Raw genomic sequence first — 26,929 nt, 5'->3', positions numbered from 1 at the left:
CGAATAGCAGTGAATGTGTTTAGTCTATGCGTATAGAAAGCCTATAGTTATCATAATATGAAACAAAATTACTCTACATCTTAGTACGGCAATCGCCAATAACTTGCTGGAAAGCAAGTGAGTAACAATCCTAAGCCTGTATATGAGAGACTCTTAATCATTATTTTATCTTGAGATTAATTAAAATTATTGAAAACTGTTATGTTATATACTTTTGTTACCTTGTTTATTTAGCTTTAATGAAAATGTTTAATATGGAATAAAGTTGATTTAAAAAAAAACAAGGATCAGATATTCAGAGCAAAAGAGTACAGCGCTAGAATAACCAATGCATTTTAGAACATACTATGACCATACTTCATCTTAGAGTGAAAATAGTTTTCTAATTTATTCTTCACTCTTTTGGTAGCGGGTGTTCATTCTTTGCTTGGCACTGGTAATGTTGAAAGGCGTCATCAGAAATAGTTATTTAAAAGATAACTATCCTTTCTAATGTCCTAATGTTATCTGAATTATTATTTTATCTGCGTCTGCCACGAACGGCGTACAGATTTGTAACATGCCAGCATACTCATGTATTAAAACTTATAAAGAAAAACACGTACCAACTTACGCTGGGTGGTCACTTCACGTAGCATTGCATCTATGATGATTCAGGGCAGCTGGAAGCTCGAGCGCCGTAAGGATGTATCTGTAGCGAGCAGGCGGATCAGTGAAGTTTGGTATGCGCGTAAACAAAAGGCAGATACGAAAAGCATACACCAAACCTGGGCTAGTAATCACTAGAAGTGGCTTTGCATTTCAGTTTCATAGTAACCATGACACTTTTTTAACACTGTTTTATGTTCCCCTACATAAATATTTTTCTTGCACAGAACTATTTTCGTCGATTAGCAGATTTCAGACGTAAATTTAAAAAAAATACACCCCATATTTTTCATGCGCACTTAACGTAGAACACTTAATAGAATGGAACAATTATATAGTTTATTTCAAACGAAAGGAGAGAAATTAACAAGTCTGCTTTGAACTCTGCTATATTGCCTGTACTATACTATTACCAACATTCATATGCAGTAAGGTACGGATAGGTTCTCTTGTGCTTACTCAAATGCTGTTGTCTTACATATATGTGTAACGCCGATTTATCAATTTTAAAATCATTCATTGCTTGCAAATCTCCATTGTATCAAGAGTTTCAAATTTTTACACATTGCCACAGGGTAAAATTGTTATCAAACTTGCACTGGTGAGGCTCGGAAAGAGCGGAGGCAAGCGAGTATCACATTCCATGTGGGGCAGACACTGTTCAAAAATTATACTGTGTCTTTAAACTTATGAGTCAGTTATCAGTTTACTAAGAAACGATATATAATGTTAAACAATTTGCGAAATTAGCTTAAAAATGTCACAAATAAAGGAACAAAAGACAGAACAAAGGAGCTTAAGGTAAAAATATGAGTATTTTAATTCCTTTCTGTCAGAAAGTGCAAGAGAGAAAGTTTCCTTCAAAAAGATTGAGATATATCTCTTCCCCCAATAAATAACTAATCATTATATCGCTTGTTGTACAGTGTGGTTTTGTTATTGTTTGTATCTCTTAAACTATTATGGTTACATCCGAAAGCGAAACAAATCATTTTCAGAATCGAGTACCACGCAAACTTCTTTATTTAACCCGCCCAATGCTGGTTTGTTTGTAACTAGCTAGCTAAACAAGAAGCGGAAATGACGTTTTCTGCTTCTGCGTATACGGAAATGGTAGGTCTTCACCCAAATCTGGTCGTATCTGGATTTCCATTAGGCATTTTGAACGTAATGCAATAGTACCTAGTTGAAGTAATAACAATCATTAACAGAAATGTAATAAGATTATAACACCGATATTGTAAAGAGTTTGTTTATACTTACAGCATTGTTCCAGGCAGGAATTGTTTTGATTTGCCAACGTCAAAAACGTAAGTGTAACTGATATTACTCTGTAATGTGTATTTGGAAGTGCCGGGACTGACTTAACATGCAATGCTTTGCAAACGGTACAAACTAGAGTAAAATTCAGTACACCAGTGAATTTCCGTGAACATTGAGCATGAATTTGATGTATCACTCGCACCTATTAACATTTGAAAAACCGAAAGTTGAATCCAATATGGCGGACTCAAGATAGCCGGGGTGAGTAACATGTGTCAGAAAAGCAGTACTTGGTCCAATTTGTTATACATATGCCCAGTTACATCTAAAGAAACTAAAAGCAATTTTGTGTCCGAGCGTTGTAGTAGTATATGATTTGATTCCGGATATATGAAGGCCCCTACATATGCAAATTACTGGTATAGTCCGCTAAAATTAGTACAATACACATTGAGCTGCGGACAACTTCGCATTTGAATCGATTTTATACGATCCCGAGGGGGCATGTACCATGGCGAATGTACCTTGTGAGACTTGGAACTTCGTGGTTTTCAATTAGAGAATTTGTTATGTAAGCTCGTTACATTCAGAGATTTTCTTGCTTGAATAAAAAATGTACCGTATATGTAGTACGAATTAACTACCTTAAGTGACAAGTGCGTTTGTTTCAATCCCAATGATAAGCGCGATTATTAAACTTTCACTTTCTCTTTAGTACGGCCAGGGATTTATTTGTAGCCAGGGAAACCTGGGAATTTTCCCCCTTCTAAGTTTTGACTTCCATTGTCTCTAGGTTTAATTCAACTTCCCAGCCTGGGAAGATATTTTCCCCTTTTCATAGGCTATATAATCTGTTTTAAGGTGCAATAACTCAACTTCATGTTTTAGTAGCAATTCTTTATAAATATTCCCCCCTTCTACGAAATCCACAAATAAATCACTGAGTACGGCGCATGAGAAACTAAATTATGCATACTCGGGTTCTACTTGTTCTACAATAGCTACTCTCAGTAGATTTATCGTTAGAAGAATCAAGGGGGATTGGGAAATTTGGGAATGTTTGTGACATTGAATATGGCCTTTTCATTCAATGAGAGTTGTTAAGAAGTAAATAAACAAAAACATTCGAAAATTTCAATACTTATTTTAACGAGCATTTATTGGCTTACTAAAATTATTTGATGATCTGAGTTATTAAGAAAACTTAATCTAACCATAGTACCTAGGTAGTATTACACAAAATTTCAAATGTGCTATCAACTTTTATGTTCCGCATGGACTCACTAATAAAAACACAGTTATCAGTGTGTTGTGGCAGAACAGTTGAAAGAAACTGGTCTTCAGTATATGAAGGATACTTTTCTCATTAGAAGGTAATAATTATAAGTGGTTTAGGACTATACAAGGCAAAGTTAACAAATTGCCACTGTTTTAAACAACTTGAAAGAACTAACAGGTCAAATAATCTATTGTAGAGAGAATTGAATAAAAGTACTTACTGAGCCATTTTTGAATTGAGAGAGAAACATAGTCCTAGTTCCGTTTTTAATGGAAGAAAATATTTGCAGCAATCAAAAGATTCACGATTCCACCTACAATCAAGTAATAACTCTCTGCAACTGAACCTAAACTAAAGGAAAGGAACATAAAAACAATTAATTATATAAAAGATAATAATACTAAGTAATAATTGGTAATTAACTTATGAAATTTAGAACATAGAAAAGTAGTGTTTTTGCTGAAGCGTATACCCATTTCCAATACTCCTGTCAATACGAGTATATTAAATAGTTAAAAATAATTTCCGATAACTTGTAAACACTAAATTGAATTACATGCACTTCTCTAATCTGGGTAGATACAACTTAGAAAATTTATGAAAATGCAATAAACATTCATGTTCTAAGTATCAAGAAGTTAGTGTATACAGCAGTAAAGTCAAGTCACTTACGTCCGACAGTTCTTAAGAAATGTATGATAGTGAAGCTTATCTGCTTCCCCCATCTCTTCGAGCTGAGTTTTACTTAATTTGTTGAAGTGAATGATATGCTAATATCATGTGTGCTAAGGATAGGATTATTGTTGGTACATGCTGATACATTTCCGTTTCCTCTAGTAACGATTTGAAAAAAGAAATTCTTCTCACTCTCATTAAAGTGGAGGAGATATGAGAGGAAACGATCTATACAGATTTTCTTGTGGTCATCTATCAGTTGTCGCGGAATTTACCCGCTGCATACTATTTTGTAACCTAAACGTTCATGGTTAATGTCCTACATTGGACCATGTGACAAATTAGACCATACATCCAACTCTAGCAGTTAAACTCGGTACAGTTCCATCAACTGCAGTTACTGTCCTACAGCTCCTTCAACTGCAAGAAGAAGCTCCACTTTCGTACGAGGAAGCCCGTTTCTTTGTTCATCTTGCACACTCATCTGATCCCAGTTAATTTCCCTTACTATTTATGCACATATTACACTATCGCTACATTTGTGCCATACGTTTGTTGCGATTTATTATGAATTATATAACTGGTTCTGTCCCTTTTTTTCCACAAAAACTAAATAACAGGTCGCATCTCTTATACTGTACACACACAGAGATCTTAGTAGCTAATTTGTGATCGTCGCATTCAGGCCGTGTAAGGCATTGAAGCTTGAATTAGCTGCAACAAAGCAAACTCTAGTTTATCACGGTTAGTTAACAACTCCCCACCTGCAATAATACAAAAGATATGTATTCTGGCGTCATTTCGTAGAAAGAATAAATTTTATAATTTGGTATTACTTTAAGGTCCATCATTTGTAACCCTAGCAACAATAGTAATTCTTTACTTTCCAGGAAATCACACACTTTGCTTGATGTACACCTCCTGTGTGGTTTACTGAGAATATTTTGATTTATTCATTGAGGTTTAATGGGGACGTCAGCATCGAGGATATTTGACCCTGTCACGACCAACACGACTGCTCAAACGTAGCCTGCCTTAAATAAAATTTTAAAATGAATATAACAAAATATCAGGTATAAATAATGCAAATTAGAAATAAAAATATAAAAAATAAAGTAATAAAAATATGATAATAACAAATACGTAACAATAACAATAAATAGTAACGGTAACAACAGAGAAAATATATAAATTTAACAATTGATAGTAATAATAGTAAAGATAGATAAATATTTAATAACAATAAATTGTACTAACAGGAACAAAGATTAACGTTTGAGGCGAACCTTACAACGTGGGCCGGCTAAGGTCCACTCAGTATTTATCAGGTCATCTTCCACCATGACCTATTTTAAAGAAACTGCAGGTGGCTTACGAACAGGTGTAGACCTTGCTCTTTTGGGGAAAGAACAGCATCATTGAGCTGGCGTATATACTGGCTAAATAGTATCTGTTTTAGAATTGTATGGTTCTGGTTCATACTCTTGGAAGAACTCGTATTTCACTCAGATAAACCTGTAGAATTTATTTGTGTAAAGAAATGCAATCTTCATTCCCTAACTAATCTTGTGGGTATGATGATACTACCTGCTTCGTATACTCTTACAAAGGGGATATATTTATTAACATGCTGGAAAGTCAAAAAGCTCAACTTGCCATTAGCTGATTTTATAAGATCCTTTTCTGTTTCATTGACTATGTATCAAGTTTGATACTAAGATTGTAAACGTTTGTATATGGCTTCTCTATGTTTCAGTCTCACTTTTTCTTTCTATGTATACATTTGAACTTAACCTGCCCTGCAAAGAAAGGGCACGGAAGGAGAAGTTTAAGAACGTCAACTTGGAAGGAGAGTTATTACCGATAGTAGTCTGGTTCTTGGTACATATGTAAATTGAAGATTTTAACAAGAGTTACTTCTTTATTGTACCGTCAAACGGGGCAATGCTGATACACTTTTTGGGTAAAAAGGTATGTAACTTTAAAATGATTACAGCTGGAATTGCAAAGAAGATTGATTTATGTACATCCCTCCTTGATCTTTACATTAACACAAAAATGTGATTAATTACTGGTAACATATTACAGTAATAATAATAATTAATACTGTATCAGCATTGCCCCGAGGTTGGAGCAATGCTGATACAGTCAGTTGAATTGCCATTATCTTGACGTAGGTGTCTGCCAGTTTGGTGATGGTGACACAGCAGAAACGGGCTCATTTAGCTGATTCTATAGATATGTAACACGACATACTTCTGGTAGATTTTATCCGTTTCCATATTGGTTACGTGGAAAATAGAAGTTGCGCAAGATAGAACTTATATTAAGCAAACTGGATAACAAAATAGTGTAACTGAACCAAAATACTTTCAGCAAAATACTGAGACCTTAATGTACCAAAGAGCATGGCAATTCTCCAAAAAATAAAACCTGACAAAAATTATAATTCCAAAAAAATTGAAAATGAACACTGAAAAACAAATAAATTTAAATATATATCTATTCTGCTTCTGTGAATGTAGTACATATATTAATGAACGTTTGTTGCTGATCCCTTGTGTACAATACCTGTACCATATCAAATAAACATGCAATTCTCACAGAAAGAAGCAGCATACTACTCACGCTTGTAAAAAGAATTCCAATGCTTAACAGAAGCATAAATGAAACAAAATAAACGGATTTGCCACAAAAACATTGGGCTACCTACCAAAAATAATCTATTTACTGTATGAACATCTATTTACTAAACGAACTAATCTATTTACTGCATGACCATCTATTTGCTGTACATTCAGACTCTGAAATGAAAGTGAAAAAGACATAGTAGTGACCCTTCTGTGAGCACAGACTGAGGCAACAGCAGGATCACATCAGCAGAAACAGTATCCACATCCTCATTCATTTGTCAGTAAAACATAGTACTATTCATATTCTTGCCAACAAACTTTACATCATAAAATATAATCTACTACTTGAATTACTTGGCCAACAAAATGCTTCACTGATTTCTTTCCTAAGTATTTAACTAATAACCACTGTCCAACTTTAATTGCAGTACGATTTTCAGGTTCATCATAAAATATATTAGTAAATACCAAGGTCTATGTACATTGTTGTGTTATGGATTATTGTCAGGCAAAAAGTGGGGCAAGTAAATTACCAAACTCTGAAAACATTATTATTGTTCATCATTGCCATATTCCAATAACATTTTGCCCCTCTTTGAATAAGGTCATTTTTAGGTAATACAACAGGGGCGACCACTACAGTAATGGTAGCAGGGTAGCAACACTGATACATTTTATACGATAATCTACCTGGAAACTATTTCCAAATTTCATTTGTCAAAAAGTACAGACCTCTTAAATTGACCCACGAAAAATGGCGAAAACAGGCTCTGTATACAACATTTCTTTGTTAAAGTGGTGTTAAAAATACACAATGTAAGACCTGTATTACCTTGTTATATATCTGCAGAATTGGTGTATATTTTTAACTTACAGATTTATTGGATATTTTACACTCAGGGTAAAAAGGAAAAGTTTTTTTTTTTTTTTTTTTTTTTTGTTCAGGTTTACCCAGTGGGTTCAACATTGCCACTGTTGATGTTATTATTTCTGTTCTTATTAATATGAAATTATAATATATATTTTACAGTTTTATACAAAAAAAAATATAAGAAAATAAGAAAAAGATAAAAGAAAAGAGAATGGGGTTCGATCCGGTCTCAAAATGTAGTGGGAATTCATAATCAGTAAATCTACCTACCTGCCCACATGAACACCGTTGAAACATGTTTTTATTGTATATACATTTTACTTTTCTAGCCGTAGTGCGTGCTTTGAGCCCAAAGAAGAGTTTCCCTGCTCGTTTCTATATTTGCGTGCGAAATCTTGATTACAAAAAACAACATATGCTTAGCATACAAACTAGGTTTAAATCAATAAATACAATAGGGCCATTCCTTTTCAAGTTCCTTTACTGGAAATTGTCAATTTCCTCTGGCAAACGTTTTCTGCGAGTACAGTAATCCGCCAAAAGCATGATTCCCAGAACATACAAGATGAAGAACTTCCTTTCTAATCTCATTTTAGCATATATAAAAAGGACCGTATGATATATGGCATATGATATTTGAGTATATATGAATATTCCGTACAGGACCTTTCTTTTTATTTTACCTGTCATATTGAGTACATACCAGCAGAAGGGAGGTTAAGTAGGTTAATCACAGGCTAACAGAAGGAAAGGTTAGGTTAAGTGTGTGTTGGGAGCTGCATGTTTTTTGTTTTTTTTTTTTTTTTCGAAAAAGAAATGTTAGTGAAATCAGCTGTTGCTGTAGGTTAGAATAAAAATAATATAATTACCGGTGTACTTTTCCCAAGTGTGTTAAGTTTGATCGTTGTTGTTAGCAGGGTTTTCACGACTATATGAAGTTTGTTTAAACGGGGTGTTTTTTACTTTATCCTCCCTGGAAAAATCGACTAATTCACACCCCAATTTTAGCAGTTGTTTGAAGTATGTTACAATAATAATAATAATAATAATAATAATAATAATAATAATAATAATAATAATAATAATAATAATAACAACAGAAATAGAAATAGAAATAGAAATAGAAATAGAAATAAAACCCACGGTAACTTGTTAAGACACCTACTTTCTAACTAACAAACTCCACTTTTATTCCCGATAGAATAGCTAGCGAAACCAAGGCATGAGGATGGCCAGATCACGGTGCAACCGTTCAATCCACACCACTTTAAATACCGAAGACACGTATATGTGAAACTCAACTCTCACATTGCCCGTACACCTCATCTCGGACTCTCTTTACCTTATTACTATTGAATAAAAATGTTATATCAACGAAAGTAACTTATTCTTCTAATGTCTTACCATCTCAACGACCTGCGTAAAATTTGTAGGGCACTTCTTCCTTGATTTCTCACAAATCTTCTTGCACTTTTGACAGTGAACAGGAGTAAAGGCTAAGCGTTCCAGAACTTGCTTTAGGTTAATATCGTATCCATAATGACTGCAGATAGAGTAAAAAAGATAGTATTTCGCAAACCGCTTTTAAATTTCCTCTCAAAATAATATAGAAAAGAGAAAATATTTTAACTGTATGGAAGACAAAAATATACGAGTTTTATGTATCTAGATTAAACAAATATACACAAAAATTAAATTTAAAAATTTGCACCTATAATACATGAAAGGATTGTGTTAATTATGATTTCATATCCTGAAAATCGAATAGACGTTAAATACGTTATATTTAGAAAGATTTTTATTCTTAGGTATATGGTTAAGAAAACTTCATTTGAACACTTTTTCGTTAATGATGTTTTTATTGGAGTTCAATAACTCCTTTCAAGTAGATATATAGGAATCACAAAAGTTTCTTAACAGACAATAGTTCATTTTAGAAACAAAATCATGTGTCTAAAGATAAAATACGCAAGGGCATGTGTGTTTTTGAAATCTTCCCCTCTCCCTTGACAGATTTAAACAGGAATGAAGATATTTAAATAACGATCTTTTAGTCACAAAAGCACATTATAACTGAGAATTTGGCTCTATATTGTCTTCAGTGATTTAAATCATGTTTACTTTTAAAGAATTTAAGTCCAAGTTAAATAGTTAATTTGTGCTCTTTAAATTCTTCTATTAAGTTGTGGAATCTTGAAAATTAATCTGTTTTCTCAACTTCTTTTAGCTTACATACTCTGTAAACTTACATGTATCTTGCTCTGGGTGCATACAGGGAATGTCTAACGTAAGGAATGCACTTTTTCCAGGCGGATATAAACTACAGATCTAATCTTCAAATTAAATAAAACAAAATCTCTGGCGATATGATCTGCATTATTATTACATGCCACTTTTCTGCGTAGGTCTTCTGCAGAAAAGATCAAATAATCATAAACAGAAAACCGACTGTCGTCTTTGCTTGAAGGGAAAAAAAAAACTTTCTTATTTTTTGAACTTTATCAACTGCTTTCCATGACAATTTGATCGACTTACCGAGTCATGGCTCTCTGAGCTTCGGTTTCCATCATTGAAATTTAGTTTCCAATAGGTGATATGGAGTGACGACCGGAAGACTTCGAAATAAGGGCGTGGAGAAGAATGGAAAGAATTACTTGGGTTGAGCGGGAAACGAATGAGAGACTGTTACAAATAGTGGGGATGAAAAGAATTAAGAAGGGGAAGAAAAAACTGGTTAGGACATTGCTTCAGAAGAAATTGTATCATGAATGACATACTACAGGGTATGGTAGGAACAAAGAGAGGGAAAGAGCGAAGAAGGCTAGAGTTAATGGATGATATAAAAATAGAAAGATCATACGTGAAGACGAAGAGGTTAGCGGAAGACCGTGGAGCATGAAAGCTTCTCAGCTGCGCCAAGTAACCTGCCAATAAGGGCAGAATACCTATTATGATGATGATGATGATGATAGGTGAGTTGGTTAAGATACGGGACTTCAGCTTCTTCAACTTGTGACGTTCTGATGCACTATGTTTTGGAAAAGATAGCAGAGATTCGCGCGAAATCTTATCTGAACGTGTGCAAGGATCACGTGAATCTTCATTCAAATTCATCTCTTCTGTGAGTGTCATGGACAACTCAGATTGCTTGATATCTTTAATTTAAATTCCTTTGAAAATTTTATTAATGAGCGTATCTGTTACTAAAGAGACCTCAAAGATCTCATCACTGAATGTTCATGTCGAATATTGCCTTACTCCTGGTTTTGTGAGTGCTGATACGACGTTCTTCACTGTGATTGAGGATGAACAGACAGCATTTCTTAATAATGTGGGCTCTTGAATGGTGGTAGTAGTTAACCAGACGTACCGTGCCAATAAGATTTTATCTTGTAATAAAGGAACAAACCTACTTCTAGGACTCCTGATATACACTTTATCCTTAACTTGTTGAAGTGAATGATATGTTAATATCATTGGAGTTGAGTTGATTTTAGTTTAGCGTCCCTTTCAGCAGCAAGGCTATATGAGACGTGGACCTACTGATTAACGTGGAATCCGAACCACATGAGCTCCCGCCGGGAATCGAACCCGGGTCTCCCACGCCAGAGTTGCGTACGCTAACCGCTTAGCCACGAGGGAGCTCTATGTTAATATAATGTGTGCTAACGATAAGATTATTTTTGGTACATGCTGATACATTTCCGTTTCATCTCCAGTAACGATCTGGATCCAGAAAGTAGAGCAGATATGAGAGGGAATGATCTATACAGATTTTCTTGTGGTCACCTATCAGTTGCCGCGGAATTTACCCGCTGCATACTATTTTGTAACCTAAACGTTTATGGTCAATGCCCTACATTGGACCATGTGACAAATTAGACCATACACCCAACTCTAGCAGTTAAACTCGGTACAGTTCCTTCAACTGCAAAAAGGAGCTCCACTTTCGTACGAGGACGCCCGTTTCTTTGTTCATCTTGCACACTCATCTGATCCCAGTTAATTTCCCTTACTATTTATGCACATATTACACTATCGCTACATTTGTGCCATACGTTTGTTGCGATTCATTATGAATTACATAACTGGTTCTGTCCCTTTTTCCCACAAAAACTAAATAACAGGTCGCATCTCTTATACTGTACACAAACAGACATCTTAGTAGCTAATTTGTGAACGTCGTATTCAGGCCGTGTAACAACTCCCCATCTGCAATAGTACAAAAGATATGTATTCTGGCGTCATTTCGTAGAAAGAATAAATTTTATAATTTGATATTACTTTAAGGCAATTCACCATTTGTAACCTTAGCAACAATAGTAATTCTTTACTTTCCAGGAAATCCTTGATGTACACCTCCTGTGTGGTTTACTGAGAATATTTTTATTTATTCATTGAGGTTTAATGGGGACTTCAGCATCGAGGATATTTGACCCTGTGACGATCAACACGACTCCTCAAACGAAGATTGCCTTAAATAAAATTTTAAAATGAATATAACAAAATATCAGGTATAAATAATGCAAATTAGAAATAAAAATATAAAAAATAAAGTAATAAAAATATGATAATAACAAATACGTAACAATAACAATAAATAGTAACGGTAACAACAGAGAAAATATATAAATTTAACAATTGATAGTAATAATAGTAAAGATAGATAAATATTTAATAACAATAAATGGTACTAATAGGAACAAAGATTAACGTTTGAGGCGATCCTTACAACGTGGGCCGGTTAAGGTCCACTCAGTATTAATCAGGCCATCTTCCACCATGACCTATTTTAAAGAAACTGCAGGTGGCTTACGAACAGGTGTAGACCTTGCTCTTTTCGGGGGAAAGAACAGCATCATTGAGCTAGCTTATATACCAGAGGTGTTCACCCTCGCGAGGGTGGCCCTCTCGAGGGCATCCTCACCCTCAAGTTTCCTCGCCCACAGTGACGCGAGGGCGAGGGAGCGCGAGGGCGAGGACAAGTTTTGGCAGCGAGGGCGAGGACAAGCTTCGATGGCGAGGGTGAGGGAGCGCGAGGGCGAGGACAAGTTTTGGCCGCGAGGGCGAGGGTGCGCGAGGGCGAGGACAAGCTTCGATGGCGAGGGTGAGGGTGCGCGAGGGCGAGGAAAAGCTTCGACGAAGAGGGCGAGGGTGCGCGAGGGGAGGACAAGTTTCGGCAGCGAGGGCGATGGTGCGCGAGGGCGAGGGCAAGCTTCGATGGCGAGGGTGAGGGTGCGCGAGGGCGAGGAAAATCTTCGACGAAGAGGGCGAGGGTGCGCGAGGGCGAGGACAAGTTTCGGCAGCGAGGGTGAGGATGCGCGAGGACGAGGAAAAGCTTCGACGAAGAGGGAGAGGGTGAACGATGGTGAGGGCCAAGTGTTACTGCGGGAGCGAGGGTGCACGATGGCTAGAGACAACTTCCTTCAGGAGAACGAGGGCTCGCGAGGGAGGAGGACAAGCTTCCTTAAAAGCAACTGTTTTGAAGTTTGCTGTTTGACCTCTTTTGGAGAGAGGCAAAATTTAAAAAATCATCTGCCATGTCCCCTAGATGAAAAGTTAGTGTCATAGCAAGGTTATACATTAATCGTATTTTTCCTTTCAATTAATTGCAGGAGACAATTTCTCGTGTGTACGTACATAATTATTAAAAATAATAATGCAAATAAGAATAATATTTGATTTTTCCCATGAAAGTTTCCGGGCAGAAATAGCGCTACATTAAGAAGTAAGTGTGCCTCATTGTTGCCCTCCCTGTGCTGGAGACGTTTTAGATAAGAAGTGTCTACTACACTGTCATGTTTAAAGAGTGTTGGTAGACAGACAGACAGTCACTCACGTCATTCAGCAGTAAATGACAAGAGCGCTGATATCTGAACAAACACAATCAATGAGAGAACCATCAGAATGCAGTAGATCAGATGGAAAAAGACTTGATGGAATGACTTTGGTTCATAGATGGCCATTTTGATCTGGACTCTCTCGGACTCGGGCTCATTTTTTTTCAACTGGGCTCTCGCTCATTTATTCCTTTGGAAATCGTGCTCGGGCTCACTTCCCTCAGTTGGACTCGCGCTGACTTATTTCATTGGCGCTCGGAGTAGCGCTTAATTATTGAACCCGAGAACGGTTGAGCGCGAATGCCGAGCTAGCGAGCATTGGGCTCGTGAGTTTGGATGCCCATGAAATGGGCTGATTAATAGCATACATCCTCCTCCAGTGTCCACCACTGATGAAGTTGTTACAATTAATCGGAATTTTTAACTTTTCATAGTTTTGTGACAGCCCAAACTATTATCTGAATAGATATTTGTTAAAATAATGTCAGTCACTATTGTATCGATTTTCATTGTTTCTGCTTTTATAATCTACGTGGGTAGAGCTATCATTTAGTTACAAAATAAATAATGTTTTTTCTTGTCCTTAAATAGAAATATCTGACACGTTAATACGGAAATTTTGTTAAAAGAGCTGCTTTAACAAAATAAATTTAATAAGTTCCACAAGACATAACACATAAGTTGTATATGCAGCCGACATTTGCAACTGTTGACTGATTGCCGTTTAGCGTCCTCTTTCGTCGGCGAGGCTATATGAGAAGTGGACCTATAGGTTTAACGCGGAATTCGATATACTGTCGTTCAATGTTCTCCCACTCGGAATTGTCCCCAGGACCCCATGCACCAAAGGTTCGCGTGCAAGCCAGTGAGATAGAGTTTGTATGTTGTGTTGTTCAATGATTTTTATTAGGAATAAAATACGTTACAGGATGATATACTGATTGCAAATATTATAGTGCAAGTATTGAACGATTGTGTGGTAAAAGGAGAAATATAAATTTGGACAAATTAAAAAAAGGCCTCAAAAAACTATAGGATATATGAAACATATAAAACTTAGGAAAAGCCACTTCAGCAAAACGAGCAGGATTTTGTTGTGGGTAAACAGTTTAATCATATTATTATTAATTTCGCACATATGTGCCACACATCATAGCATGGGCGGCGATTAGGGGGGCAAAGGGGGACAGTTACCCCCCACTCTTTTGATATGACCCATTAATGTCGCTATATAGTTTCATTTGGAAATATACAGTTTTTGTATGTATTAAGGTTCATAGAATGAAAATGGTGCCATAAAATATTTGCCGTTCCGTGAGTACGTATTAGTTGTCTTCCCGTGCAGTTCAGAAAACTACAGGAGTTGCGTTTTAATTGCCACGAAAAATGGCTCAAAAATTAACCTACCCGAGTGTACTTTCATATTCATTTCTTCTTACAAGGGCTCGATATGTTAGTCAGCCGCTTTGGAACTAATTGAGATAACATTTCGCAGAAAAAGAAGTCCTTCATAAGCAGTGTTTCTTTCAGAAACAATGTTCTGGGAAGGGGGGCACACTTAGTATCCCGGGGCGGCACTGCAGGTACTATTCTATTCATTATTATATTATAGACGTATTATTTTGGTCTACTTCGGGGGAAGGCTCTCAGAGCTTCGGGGGGCAGTACCCCCAAAAAAAAATGTCTGGAAGAAACACTCTTCACAACTTATTCTGTAATTGCACAAAAATCGACAGTTCCTGAAATGTCTTTTCTTCTTTCTAATAGTAAGGAATATTTGATTTGATTTTTTAAAATATCCCTTCAGCAGTGAGACTATAAAACGTGAACCTACCGATTAACGTAGAATACGAACCACAGAATACGTAGAATACGTAGAATATGAGCTCCCGCCAGGAATCGAACCCGGGTCTCCCACATCAAAGTTGCGGCATTGTTTTGCAGTGTAATATACGAGTTCAGGGGTGTACATATACAATTTTGTATCTACAATTAAATTTAGTGAATTCAACATAATTCTAGGTTTTAGGGTTATTTGGGATAACTGGAGTGTGGAGTGATTCTAAGTATTGTTGAAATGAAATGAAATGAAATCTAAGTTTAACGTCCCATGGTTATGCCGGTTAGGCTAAAGGAGACGGTGATAATAAGAAATGAGTGAAATGGTGGAATGAATAAAGTGGGAGGAAACGGGAGAACCCCGAGAAAACCCACAAGCACGGCGTTTGTCCACCACAAAGTCCACACGGCGCGAGCTGGGATCGAACCAGGGACCCCAAGCACCGGAGGTGAATTACTGAGCCACCGCGCCCCCTTAAATATTGTTGAGTTTTGATATATTCCAAGAAAGTGAAAACTGCACCTAATGGCAATAAACATGTTTCGGGAAGCTGCAAAAGTATTTCTTTAAATGTCGCAGCATATGCTTGTAGTATTTACTGTCTTTCTAAGATTAATAACATATAATAGCATGCGTGGAACTAAAAAATATAAATTGTTCATTAATTCCCAGTTTCAATTTAACTTTTGCAAAACAAGCCTCATTTTTCATTACTATTCGATTAATATTATTCTTTCTGTTTATTTGTTTTGCAAATTTGTTATTAAATAAGCCCCTAATCTGATCATACAAATTTCCAGACAGAATTATAAGATATTCATGAGCAAGGAATCAAACCTCTTCTTACACCTTCGTTGTTTAAGAGTACAAAGCGCTAGTATCTACTTTGCGTTGCTCTTGTAAATTTACTTAATAAAATATGAAACACGATATATGGTATTTTAACTGGAAAAGACAGTATCCTAATAGTTATACAACATTTCGTCAAGAAAAATGTTAGAAGCAACCAGGAAAAGTAACATTGACTTACAAATATTGTGATCATGTCTTGCCCCCCTACTTTTAACGTCCAACCGCCGGCGCTGCATCATAGCCCAAATACTGAACATATTTACCTCTTCTGGGATGCTTGTCTATCAGCAGACAATTATCCTGGACATAACAGACATCAAACATTACGCATAAATATCTCTTGTTTTTAACCTTTTTTTTTTTTTTTTTTTTAGAAGACAGCTTTATATCATGAAATCGAACCTTTGGAGTTATAATTAGAAATTTAAGGAGACTTTACAGGTATTCAACATTCATGAAATTACAGAACTTATAATCACAACTGCTAAACGTTTCTCCAAGGTGTTAATCGTTTGGCTAAGGAAGTAACAGGATCTGATATCAGTGATTACACGTGTTGGTTAAAACCATTTTATAAGAAAACAGCTATTTCTGAGGAAACTAAAAGCAAACCAAGAGGTAAAAAGGAACTTTCTCTAACCCCTTCGTATCGGTTTGAATGTAACACAAAGAAATAATGGTACTTCAGAGGGTACTGCAATATCAATGGTCTCTTTCAAAATATACGTATTTCAGTTGATATAATCAACTTTGGTCTCCATCCGGCCCATCTAAAGGGAGAGTGCTAACCAAGGCACTCGTAAGAGTGAACGCTTTTTGAGAAATTTTGACAGTACCTCCCGAGCACTTACTTTTTTATATGAAGAAATACTACAGTGGTCTGTTACTGCAGAAGAATATGATTAAGAGAGAAGGAAACGTAGATTTTTTTTTACATTGTATTTTTAATTGGAGTCGGCTTGTGAGAGAAGTAGCACGTAAAAATTAAAAGATTTTTTATTGCTTCAAACTATTAGAAAACTTTCCAAAGGTCGTAATATGACCCCGTACGATAATTGTAAACAATGATCAGGCCCGGAATTGGACCGATTTCTCCCAATCTAGCCCCGCGCTAGAGTGTTATCCAATCCATTCGACCCAGTGTGGCCCCTACGACTAAATTTTGCAAATAATACATTATAATATATTCTATAAGTAATATATTCTGCTTGCGGGGCCCTCGGCCAAGTGACCATCAGACTGTTAAGTGGTTCTGTTAATTTTGGCTTGTCAAGTACACACATCATGTTGCAATACAAGCACATCCATGGACGTAAATAAGGGAGCGTATGGTCTCTACCTAGAATTCAAATGAATGAATGAATAGTTTGTATTGTTTCTGGAAACAAGCAATATGTTCTAAAGTTGATTTGAGCTGGAAAGTTTATTTCTTTACGTTTCCAGCATCTGTTGTAAAAGTACTGTATATATTATAAGTGATATGTGATATGATACCTCCATTAACATCCGGTTGATATAGCCTCAGTGCGATTTCTTTGTATGTTTCTTTCTCTTCTCCTACCCAAAACCAAGACTTATATGCTCTCTCTCTCTCTCTATATATATATATATATATATATATATAATATACATGTGTGTGTGTATGTATGGCTTGGGGCAATATAGTATGTGCAATATGTATGCAGGTTAGTTGGGAACCTGGGGGTCCTGCAATAATGTTCCCAATCGGATCCTGCACCTTCTAAGTCCATTAGATTACCTTTTTTTCCTTACATTGAAGCAAGAAAGCGTTAATTTTTTAACTATGTGACTTCCCTCAGGAACAGCCTCTATCTTTAATTATGTGTCCTGCTAAAATACATTAAATAGTATAATTTCTTAATTAGTAATGAAGGTCGGTCGGATACGTGTTCTTATACTGCATCAACGAAGAACTGGATGATTGCTTTAGACGATAGACTATATTACCTACTCACCTACCAGTACGGAGTACGCATTCCTTGGAAAAGTCAGAACAAACCTTCAATTTACGATACCCGAAGAAAAGATTTTATCTGCAGCTATAACGCGTACAGCTAATCTAGGTTGGAATTCACGGTTGGATTTACGACGGGCTCCTGGGGGGGGGGGGGGGTGAAAGAATCCTTCGATGATCTGAAGCTGCCGCACAATAGTGTCACTATGGGGAAGGGCAAACGACACTTCGTCCTGTGTTTATGCAAAGATTTCTTTGAATTTAGTACAGGTGTCTTTCTCATCACCGTAGTAAAAATAGAAACTAACTTCTACACACAAAAGTGGCATTTGTATTCAAACTAAAAAATGGATCAGAGATTTTTGCACATACGAAGTGCATATATACCACATATTACAAAGGGTGTTATTGCTGGAATTGTAAACGAAATTCACGAAACTAATTTCGTACAAATAATTAACTCAAATCTTTACGTACATTTTAAATATCTCCTTATATGTTAATAATTATAAGAAACAATATGTTGAAAGCAACACTATTTATACCTCATCACCGTTATAATTAATATATTTGGTCTAGGAATTAATTCGTGCGGTTGTTACGCACACATTGAAGCTGTAGTACAAACACAAAATACATAAATACCTTAAGAAAAATATTGTCCATCGCTAGCCACCACTTTCGCCCATCTGTCAGGCAATGTACGGATTCCGTGGCGAAAGAAGTCCTCATCCTTGGAAGCGATCCAGTCAGAGACCCATGTTTCGATATCTTCTGAAGAAGTAAACCGCTGTCCAATCAAATCGTTGTTCATGCAATCGAACAAGTAGTAGTCCGAAGGAGCAACGTCTGGTGAATACGGCGGGTGGGGTAAAACTTCCCATCCGACATTTTCCAAATAGGTTTTGACCGGTTTTGCGACATGTGGGCGAGCGTTATCATGAACAATAAGTTTATCATGTCTGTTCTCCCATTCTGGTCGTGTTCTGGCCAGAGCTTGCTTCAAACGCATTAATTGTCGTCGATAACGTTCTCTATTCATAGTTTCACCCGGTTGCAGCAGCTCATAGTACACCACACCTTTCATATCCCACCATATGCACAGCATAACCTTTGCACAGTGAATATCTCGTTTTGGTTGTGATGGACCTGGTTCACCTGGTTTCACCCAGGCCTTTTTTCGTTTAGGGTTCTCGTAATGGATCCACTTCTCATCACCCGTAATAATTCGATGCAGAAACCCCTTTCTGCTCTGTCGTTGAAGCAGCAATTCGCAAATGGTTTTTCGTCTTTCAACGTCTCTGTCTTTCAATTCATGTGGAACCCAATGTGACATCTTTTGAATCATTCCCATGGCTTTCAAGCGTTTGGAGACTGTTGTTTGATCAACGCCTAATGCTGCTGCAAGTTGTTCCTGCGTTTGACACGAATCCTGCTCGAGCAATGCTGTCAATTCTTCGTCTTGAAATTTTTTTGGCTGTCCAGCTCGCTCTTGGTCTGCCAAGCCGAAATCACCACTTCTAAACCGTGCAAACCACTTCTGACACGTTCGCTCAGCTAGAGCATGGTCACCATACACTTCCACCAAAATACGATGACTTTCAGTCGCACTTTTCTGCATGTTAAAGTAATGCAGCAGGACACCCCGCAAAAACACTTTATCAGGCACAAATTGCGCCATGTTCACTTAACTACAAACTGGTGTTGTTGACGCTTTAATCCACTGCCCTATACTACGAACGATACGCGATGACAGGGGTTTGCAACACATGTGTGGATACACGGAACTGTGGGACGCTCCGTTCGTTGCGCCATCTCTTGTCCACCCGCACGAATTAATTCCTAGACCAAATAAATTGCACTACAAGACGAGAATTTTTTCGAGTCTTGTTAGCAACATAAGTTTACCCAAGTTTTAGGTCTCAAGCACTATTTTAGTGCTAAATGATCCGTATGTAAAACCTATAAATTGATAAAAGTAATTGTACGATCACAATGAAGGGCATTTATGAAGGTTTAAAGATACTCAAATCACAATATATTCCAATAATAAATATGGTTTAAATGTTCTTAGATACACCCGTCTTACACCTCTCGCGATGCGGAAAGATTCGAGAACTTCTAGATAAGGGCATATATTTTGTACGTAAATTTACAGAAAGAGACGAGAAATGAGTCGTCGAAAATCGAGACAATAAAGAAGTTTCCGAAAATTGAGACGAGACGAGACTTCTATAAGATTTATGAGACGAGATGATGACGTTCCAGGTTGGCTACAAGACTGCGATAATCGTAGGACATAAAATGAAGATTTTATTCCCCAGTCAGAATTTTTAAACTATCCTATCTCTTCAAGTCAATAATTGTTTTGCATTATTACTTTTCAACCACAGAGCAAAATAATTCAGTCACTCTACTCCTGTTTTAATGATGTATGGCAGAGTGTAACAAATTGTTGCGAGGTCCTGGGCAAGAAAAGTTTGTGATCGCCCTTTCAGTTTTTAATTGCTAATTATAATAAAATTTCTGGAAATAAATTAATCTACACATTTAATTATTTGTGCTAAAGAAAATAAAGGTTTGTTCTCTTACTTTCCCGTTCCACCATTTCTTTCATCATCATTCATTTGCAATTTCACCCATCTCCTTTAGCAGTTACATAACTCTGGGGCGCTAAGCTAAAGATTTCATCTTTTCTTTCATTACTACAATCTTAAAGTTTACACTACATTATTAATTGTTGAATTGGTGGATTTATAAAAGTCAGTGCTAAATCATTTTAGGCTAGATAATCTTTCCAAGGCCCCTGGAGGCGCTAAGCTCTGAGCGTGCCATTTAGGGAGGAACGGTGGCTCAGCGATAGAGAAATTACCTTTGTTCGAAGGGTCGCATGTTTGATTCCCGTCCAAGTAAGTTCGTGGTGGAGGACATCGTGTTCGTGGGTTTTCTGGGGATTCTCCAGTTTCCTACCACATTCTCATTCAACTATTTCTTTCATCATTCACTTCTGTCTCCTTTAGCATTTAGCTTGCATAATCGTGGGATCTTAAACTAAAGATTTCATTTTTCATTTGCCTTTACGTATTTGTAGTGTAAGGAATCCCTGAAACAACGTTTGAAAGATATCATTTCATAATTGTGGGAATTACTGAAAATAATCTTTCCAACAATGATAGCTGCCAAAAATGAACCAAGACCAAAGTGATAAAGTGCACAAATTGGCCCCTAGGGTAGTTTCTTAACACAAAGTTTCATATTTATGGCAATTATTGAAAAAAATTAAAAATTTTAACATTGTTAAGGTGGGACAAAAGTATCTCTATTAGTGGTGAATATTAACAATATTTGAGCATCGAAATTAACCTTACAAGCACATCGACACATTTCAGTTTATATTTTAAAATACCAATTAACTTAGATTCACATTCAAATCAATGAAGTCATTCATGTTATAGGTTAGAGTGGGTATATATTTCCGAGTGATAATTCAACAATAGTGTTCTGAAGTATTTTATTTGTTTGCTGACGGAGTTTCAAAATTAAGCTCTTTAGATCTTTCCCTTTGAATTTGTTCAAATTCCTCAGTTACGCTACATACACCCTCCATTCCAAAAGAAACCGAACGTTTTAAAAAAAACAAAAAAGTAATGTACATTTTGGAACAATGCACGCTCCAACAAGTTGTCAAACGACTTCTCCATGTCTTTTATTGGAATGGTCTTTAGGACGGCGGTCGTCGCCTTCTCAATGGCATCAATCGATGCGTGCCACTTTCCTTTCATCGTCAAATGCAGTTTCGGGAACAGATAGAAATCGCACGGAGTGAGATCTGGTGAATAGGGCGGATGATGCAACCGAATAATGTGATTTTTGACCAAAAAATTCAGTTACAAGTCGCGAACGATGTGATGGTGCATTATCGTCCAAAAGAGTCCAACTGCCGATTTCGCGATATTCGGGCCGAATACGACGAATTCTTGCCAGTAAACGCTTCATGACGCCCAAGTAAAACTCTCCAGTGACTGTCTGGCCGGGCTGAACAAATTCTTTGTGGATAATTCCTTTTGAATCGTAAAAACAAATCAGCATCACCTTAACTTTTGACTTCACCAAGCGACTTTTTTTGGGTGTTCCTTCATCCGGCGCTCTCCATTCAGCACTTTGCCGCTTTGTTTCGGGCTCATATTCAAAACACCACGTCTCGTCACCAGTTACAATCGATTTCAAGAAGTTTCGATTCTGCCGAGCACTTTTAACGATGTCTTTGCAATGCGCAATTCGATGGTCTTCGGTCTTCGGTCTTCGGTGAGTTTGTATGGTACAAACCGCGAATTAACCTTCTTAAGACCCAAAACTTCGGTCAAAATGCGGTATGCGGTTGTTTGAGGAATGCCTAATTCCATTTCAATAACTTTCACCAACGATTTTTTGTTATGTTTGATGAATTCACGCACTTTTTCGATGTTTTCTTCCGATAATCCGGTTCTGGGACGGCCTGATCTTTCGTCATCATCCAGCGTCTCTCTACCCGAATTGAATCGCCTGAACCACTCGTAAACTTGCGTACGGGATAGACACTCATCACCATATGCATTTTGTAGCATTTGGTGCGTTTCACTAAAAGTTTTATCCAGTTTAACACAAAACTCAATTGCAGCTCGTTGTTTGAAACTCATTTTCCGACCGATGTACACAACACATTGACAGTTGAAACGCAATAACTTTGTTGCCGTGCATCCAAATGTCATGACATTTATACCAGTTGTCAACGAGGGACTACCCCATCTACCGGTAAAATATTACAACAGATGGCACTAGGGGTATTATTTGTTTTCAAAAGTTCGGTTTCTTTTGGAATGGAGGGTGTACATCAGGGATGGCCAACGTGTTGACTGTCAAATTCTGAGTCCGCGGCAGTCACTCTACCGCCACTCATCAAACCTCATGAGAGCCGCCCTTGTGTAGCTGAATACTTATGCTTGCATCGTAGTTCAAAGAACATTTTGAAGTAAAGGCATTGGATACTGTTGATAAATGATGTAAACGTCACTATCGACCGAGATCTCCATTGTAACAGTTATTCCATTTTAGGTGTTCCACAGTAAGTTATACGATGATATGTTTCCTTTCTTTAGGACGTATGTTAAGCAAGGGCGGATCCAGGACGGACTTCTGGTGGGGGTGGTGGGTTGTAATACTGCTACTTAGAGATACTTTTAAGAGCTCCAAACTCTGGGATGCGTATTATTTGTATATATAAAATAAAGAAGTTTCCTCTTCTGGGGAGGAGCGATCACCCCCCTGGATCCGCCACTGACGATAAGGAAATAATTCAACAAATAGTTGAATAATTGATGCTCTGATCCTCACGAAGGAGGCCCTCTCGAGGCCTCCTCACCCTCAATTACCCTCGCCCTCAATGATATGAGGGCTGGGTGCGCGATGGCGAGGAAAAGTTTTGAGCACGAAGGCGAGGGCGAGCGAGGATAATGGACAACTCCTATCGCGAGGACGAGGGTGCGCGAGGGCGAGGACAAGCTTCGATGGCGAGGGTAAGGGTGTGCGAGGGCGAGAAAAAGCTTCGACGAAAAGGGCGAGGGTGTGCGAGGGCGAGGAGAAGCTTCGACAGCGAGGGTGAGGGTGCGCGAGGGCGAGGACAAGCTTCGATGGCGAGGGCGAGGAAAAGCTTCGACGGCGAGGGCGAGGAAAAGCTTCGACGGCGAGGGCGAGGGTGCGCGAGGGCGAGGACAAGTTTCGGCAGCGAGGGCGAGGGTGCGCGAGGACGAGGACAAGCTTCGATGGCGAGGGCGAGGGTGCGCGAGGGCGAGGACAAGCTTCGATGGCGAGGGTGAGGGTGCGCGAGGGCGAGGACAAGTTTTGGCCGCGAGGGCGAGGGTGCGCGAGGGCGAGGACAAGCTTCGACAGCGAGGGTGAGGGCGCGCGAGGGCGATGGACAATTCCATTCGCGAGGGCGAGGGTGAACGAGGGCGAGGGCCAACTGCTACTGCGAGGGCGAGGGTGAGTGAGGTCGAAGTAAAATGAACATCTATGGTATATACTGGCTAAATAGTATCTGTTTTAGAATTGTATGGTTCTTGATGTTCAAGTTCACCCTCATACCTTGGAGTTGGGGTGGGAGATAATGGCTTTTTTAAAAATAATCAGATAAGCTAGCTAGTTAGTAACTACTGTAATTAGAGTAAATTAAACACATTAACATAATTTCTTGCATTTGCGCGGGACTCTGCGGGTTGTTAGTTTTAAATATTACTTTATTGCGAATAATATTTAAAAAATCCAAAATTTTGCCGTCTCCTAAATTCTGCCGCCCTGTGCTCGAGCACAGAATAGCACTTACCTAAATACGGGCCTAACTACTACTACTACTACTACTACTATTACTATTACTAGTACTACTACGACCACTGCAAATAGTACTACAACTGCTACGACTTCGCGTCAGAGTTGACATGTCTGGTGGTACAGTATTTATCTTTTAAGTACAGGAAAATCGGAGAAATGCTAGTTCTTATGCCGGTCTGCGTAGAATGTGAAACAATGTTTGATCTACGAGGAGCAACGGTGGCTCACAAGGAACATCACCCAAGTGTCCGGCTTCGATTTCAATGAAATTTCCTTTTCTGATAGAGGGCATGTATGCATTATTTGTGATGACAAATTTTTGACATGGTACATGTTTTCTATTTTTTTAAATATTTTTTAAGTTGTGATGTGGTTATTAGAGATTACTGCGGAAGTCCCTTACTACCCTTTGTAACCGGAATGTTAACGAAAAAAGTGAAAAAGAACCATGTCGATACATATAAGGCCTAAGGCCCGTTACACAGTCACGCGGAGCTCCGCGCACGGAGTCCCGCGTGGCAAGATTGTTCTATTGATTCTTATGAGTGCATACATGGTCACACGGAGGCTTCCGCACGCGGAGCAGCCTCCGCGTGGCCCTATCCGCGCTCCGCTCTCCGCGAGGCAGATAGGGCCATTGAGCAAATGGGTGCTTACACAGTCAAGCGGAACTCCGCGCGCGGAGCAGGCACTTCTCTAAAATCTAAAAACAAACGTGCATGGTATCAAAAGCAAAATGATAATTAATCCAGATTTATTTTCTTATTTTTGATAGTGAGTTGCTAAATAATATTTTATATTGTTCTATAATACTATTTTCATATTTTTTAAATATTATTTTTAATTTAGCTATAATGTCTTCGTTTAATTTGAATTTCCAATTAATGCCTTTGCTTAATTGAAATGTGCATGTGGTGCCTCTAATGTACCATTGTTAACGGTGCGTGACTATTGTAATTTTTCGTCTTTCTTTTAACAAATTTCAGTTTCAGTTTCAATTATCACGGAGGTTAAATTAACACCATGTTAATGGGATCCCTCTTGTGAGGAACACCAAAAGCGTGACATTCATGAAAGAGCATGGAACGAGATATGTAAAAGATTTTTTTTTGTAAAAATGAAGGTATGGACAATAAAAAAAGATAAATTGAGGCAAATAATTTATCTCTATTATTAAATAGTTGATTAGATGAAAAGTGATTGGATGTGAAGTTCTAACCAAATGTACAAACATTCGTTCTTTTCATTTGTTTAAAAAAACAGTATCTGTTAAGTTTTTTAACACTTTTTTTTTTTGAAAAAATAGTTTCTTTTCTTTAAAGAAAAATGCTGTATTTTAAGAGCGTGCATATGGATCCTATTTAAACTACATGTTTATAATTTCGATGGAATTTTTTCAATTAGGTCATCGAACGACTGAATTGACGTTATGGAAATTATTGAAGTACTTCTCGTCTTCTCGCAAATATATATACACAGACAGAAAAGCTCCCTTTAGACTTCTTTGAGAAACTAAGGGATGAATCTTGAGACATTTATTTTTCTGTGTTCTTCGTTTTCTCTTCTTACAGAAATATTAAGATGCCACTATTATTTTTTCGAATTTTTCATGTTGACTCGCAACACTGACTGAGAAGAATCCTGTATATAATCACGTGACGCGTAGCGCGTAGCTACGGATGACTGTGTAAGCACACACGCGTAATGCGGAGGGCGGAAGACGGAGCGCGGAGCTCCGCTTGACTGTGTAAAGTGCCTAAGGGTAAGTCGTATGGTAGGTATGACCTTGACAGCAGCCATCTTGAAATCCGCCATTTTGATTAAGGTCAAGTTTTTTAAACGGAAATAGGGTAATATGATATATAATTTCGGACTAGAATTTAATCAGGGAAACAATGGTGAAGTTAGTTTTAAGGGAAAAGTTACATGCATATTAATTGTTTATACTTTAAATGTGCGTAAGTCCCTTACCTCCGCTTCTAACCCGCGTATTAAAGATAATAAGTGGATAAGTGCTTCGGTAATAAATATTAGGCCTAGAGGGAAGTGGTATGGTAAGCGTAACCTCGGCGACACCCATCTCGAAATCCGCCCTTTTGAATTAAAGTGAAGTTTTGGAAAATGAAAATCATAGCATTTGACACCATTTTAATAGCAAATTTCCCAAAAACCCAATGGTATCTGCAATCGTCCCAGGAGTAGCTTTTATCGCCTTCGGCAATCCTCTATTAAAATCGGAAGTAGTAGAAATTAACAACTTCCGGTTTCCATATTGATCTTTGTAGATCATAAACGGTAACAGATAGCGAGAACGGTTTTATTTGTAATCGATTCAGCGTCTGAAGACAATCTACTATCCTTACTTATTTCTCTAAATTATAAACGAAAGTGGCAGAAATTTAATACTTCCGGTTTGAACATTGATCTTCAAAGAGCAAGAGTGTTTAAATATGCCGAGAAACGATTGTTTACAATCGATTTAGCATTGGAACAATAAGAAGAACAATTTTTTTCCATCATGATCCATACGGCCTGAGTCATAATTACCCAAAGAGCATATGATAAAGTCAAATTCTTGACCTACTAAGTAGAATTTGGTACCCTTTCATGAGACTAGGAGGCCAAAACTGTGAACTGGCGTGTTCATAATATCAGCACAATTTGTAGTAATGTTCAATTAGCAAGGCAAA

General features: G+C 37.6%; 1 protein-coding gene across 1 annotated transcript in view; it reads right to left on the bottom strand.

Annotated features, from left to right (window-relative positions):
- The window catches only part of LOC145686258 (sodium channel protein Nach-like), a 148,777-nt gene that overhangs the window by 72,598 nt on the left and 49,250 nt on the right, over positions 1-26,929 (bottom strand). Inside the window, exons 3-4 of the mRNA XM_081759374.1 lie at positions 8,774-8,912; positions 3,411-3,541 (exon numbers count right to left, since the gene is read on the bottom strand). Coding sequence (XP_081615500.1) covers positions 3,411-3,541; positions 8,774-8,912 — 270 coding nt within the window. The remainder of the gene's footprint in view (positions 1-3,410; positions 3,542-8,773; positions 8,913-26,929) is intronic.

The sequence above is a fragment of the Thermobia domestica genome, chromosome 5 (genome assembly GCF_964235325.1).
Source record: "Thermobia domestica chromosome 5, izTheDome1.hap1.1, whole genome shotgun sequence".
In the NCBI taxonomy this organism is placed as follows: domain Eukaryota; kingdom Metazoa; phylum Arthropoda; class Insecta; order Zygentoma; family Lepismatidae; genus Thermobia; species Thermobia domestica.
Note: the sequence above shows the minus strand (reverse complement) of the source record. Positions and strands in the feature narration are given on the sequence as shown.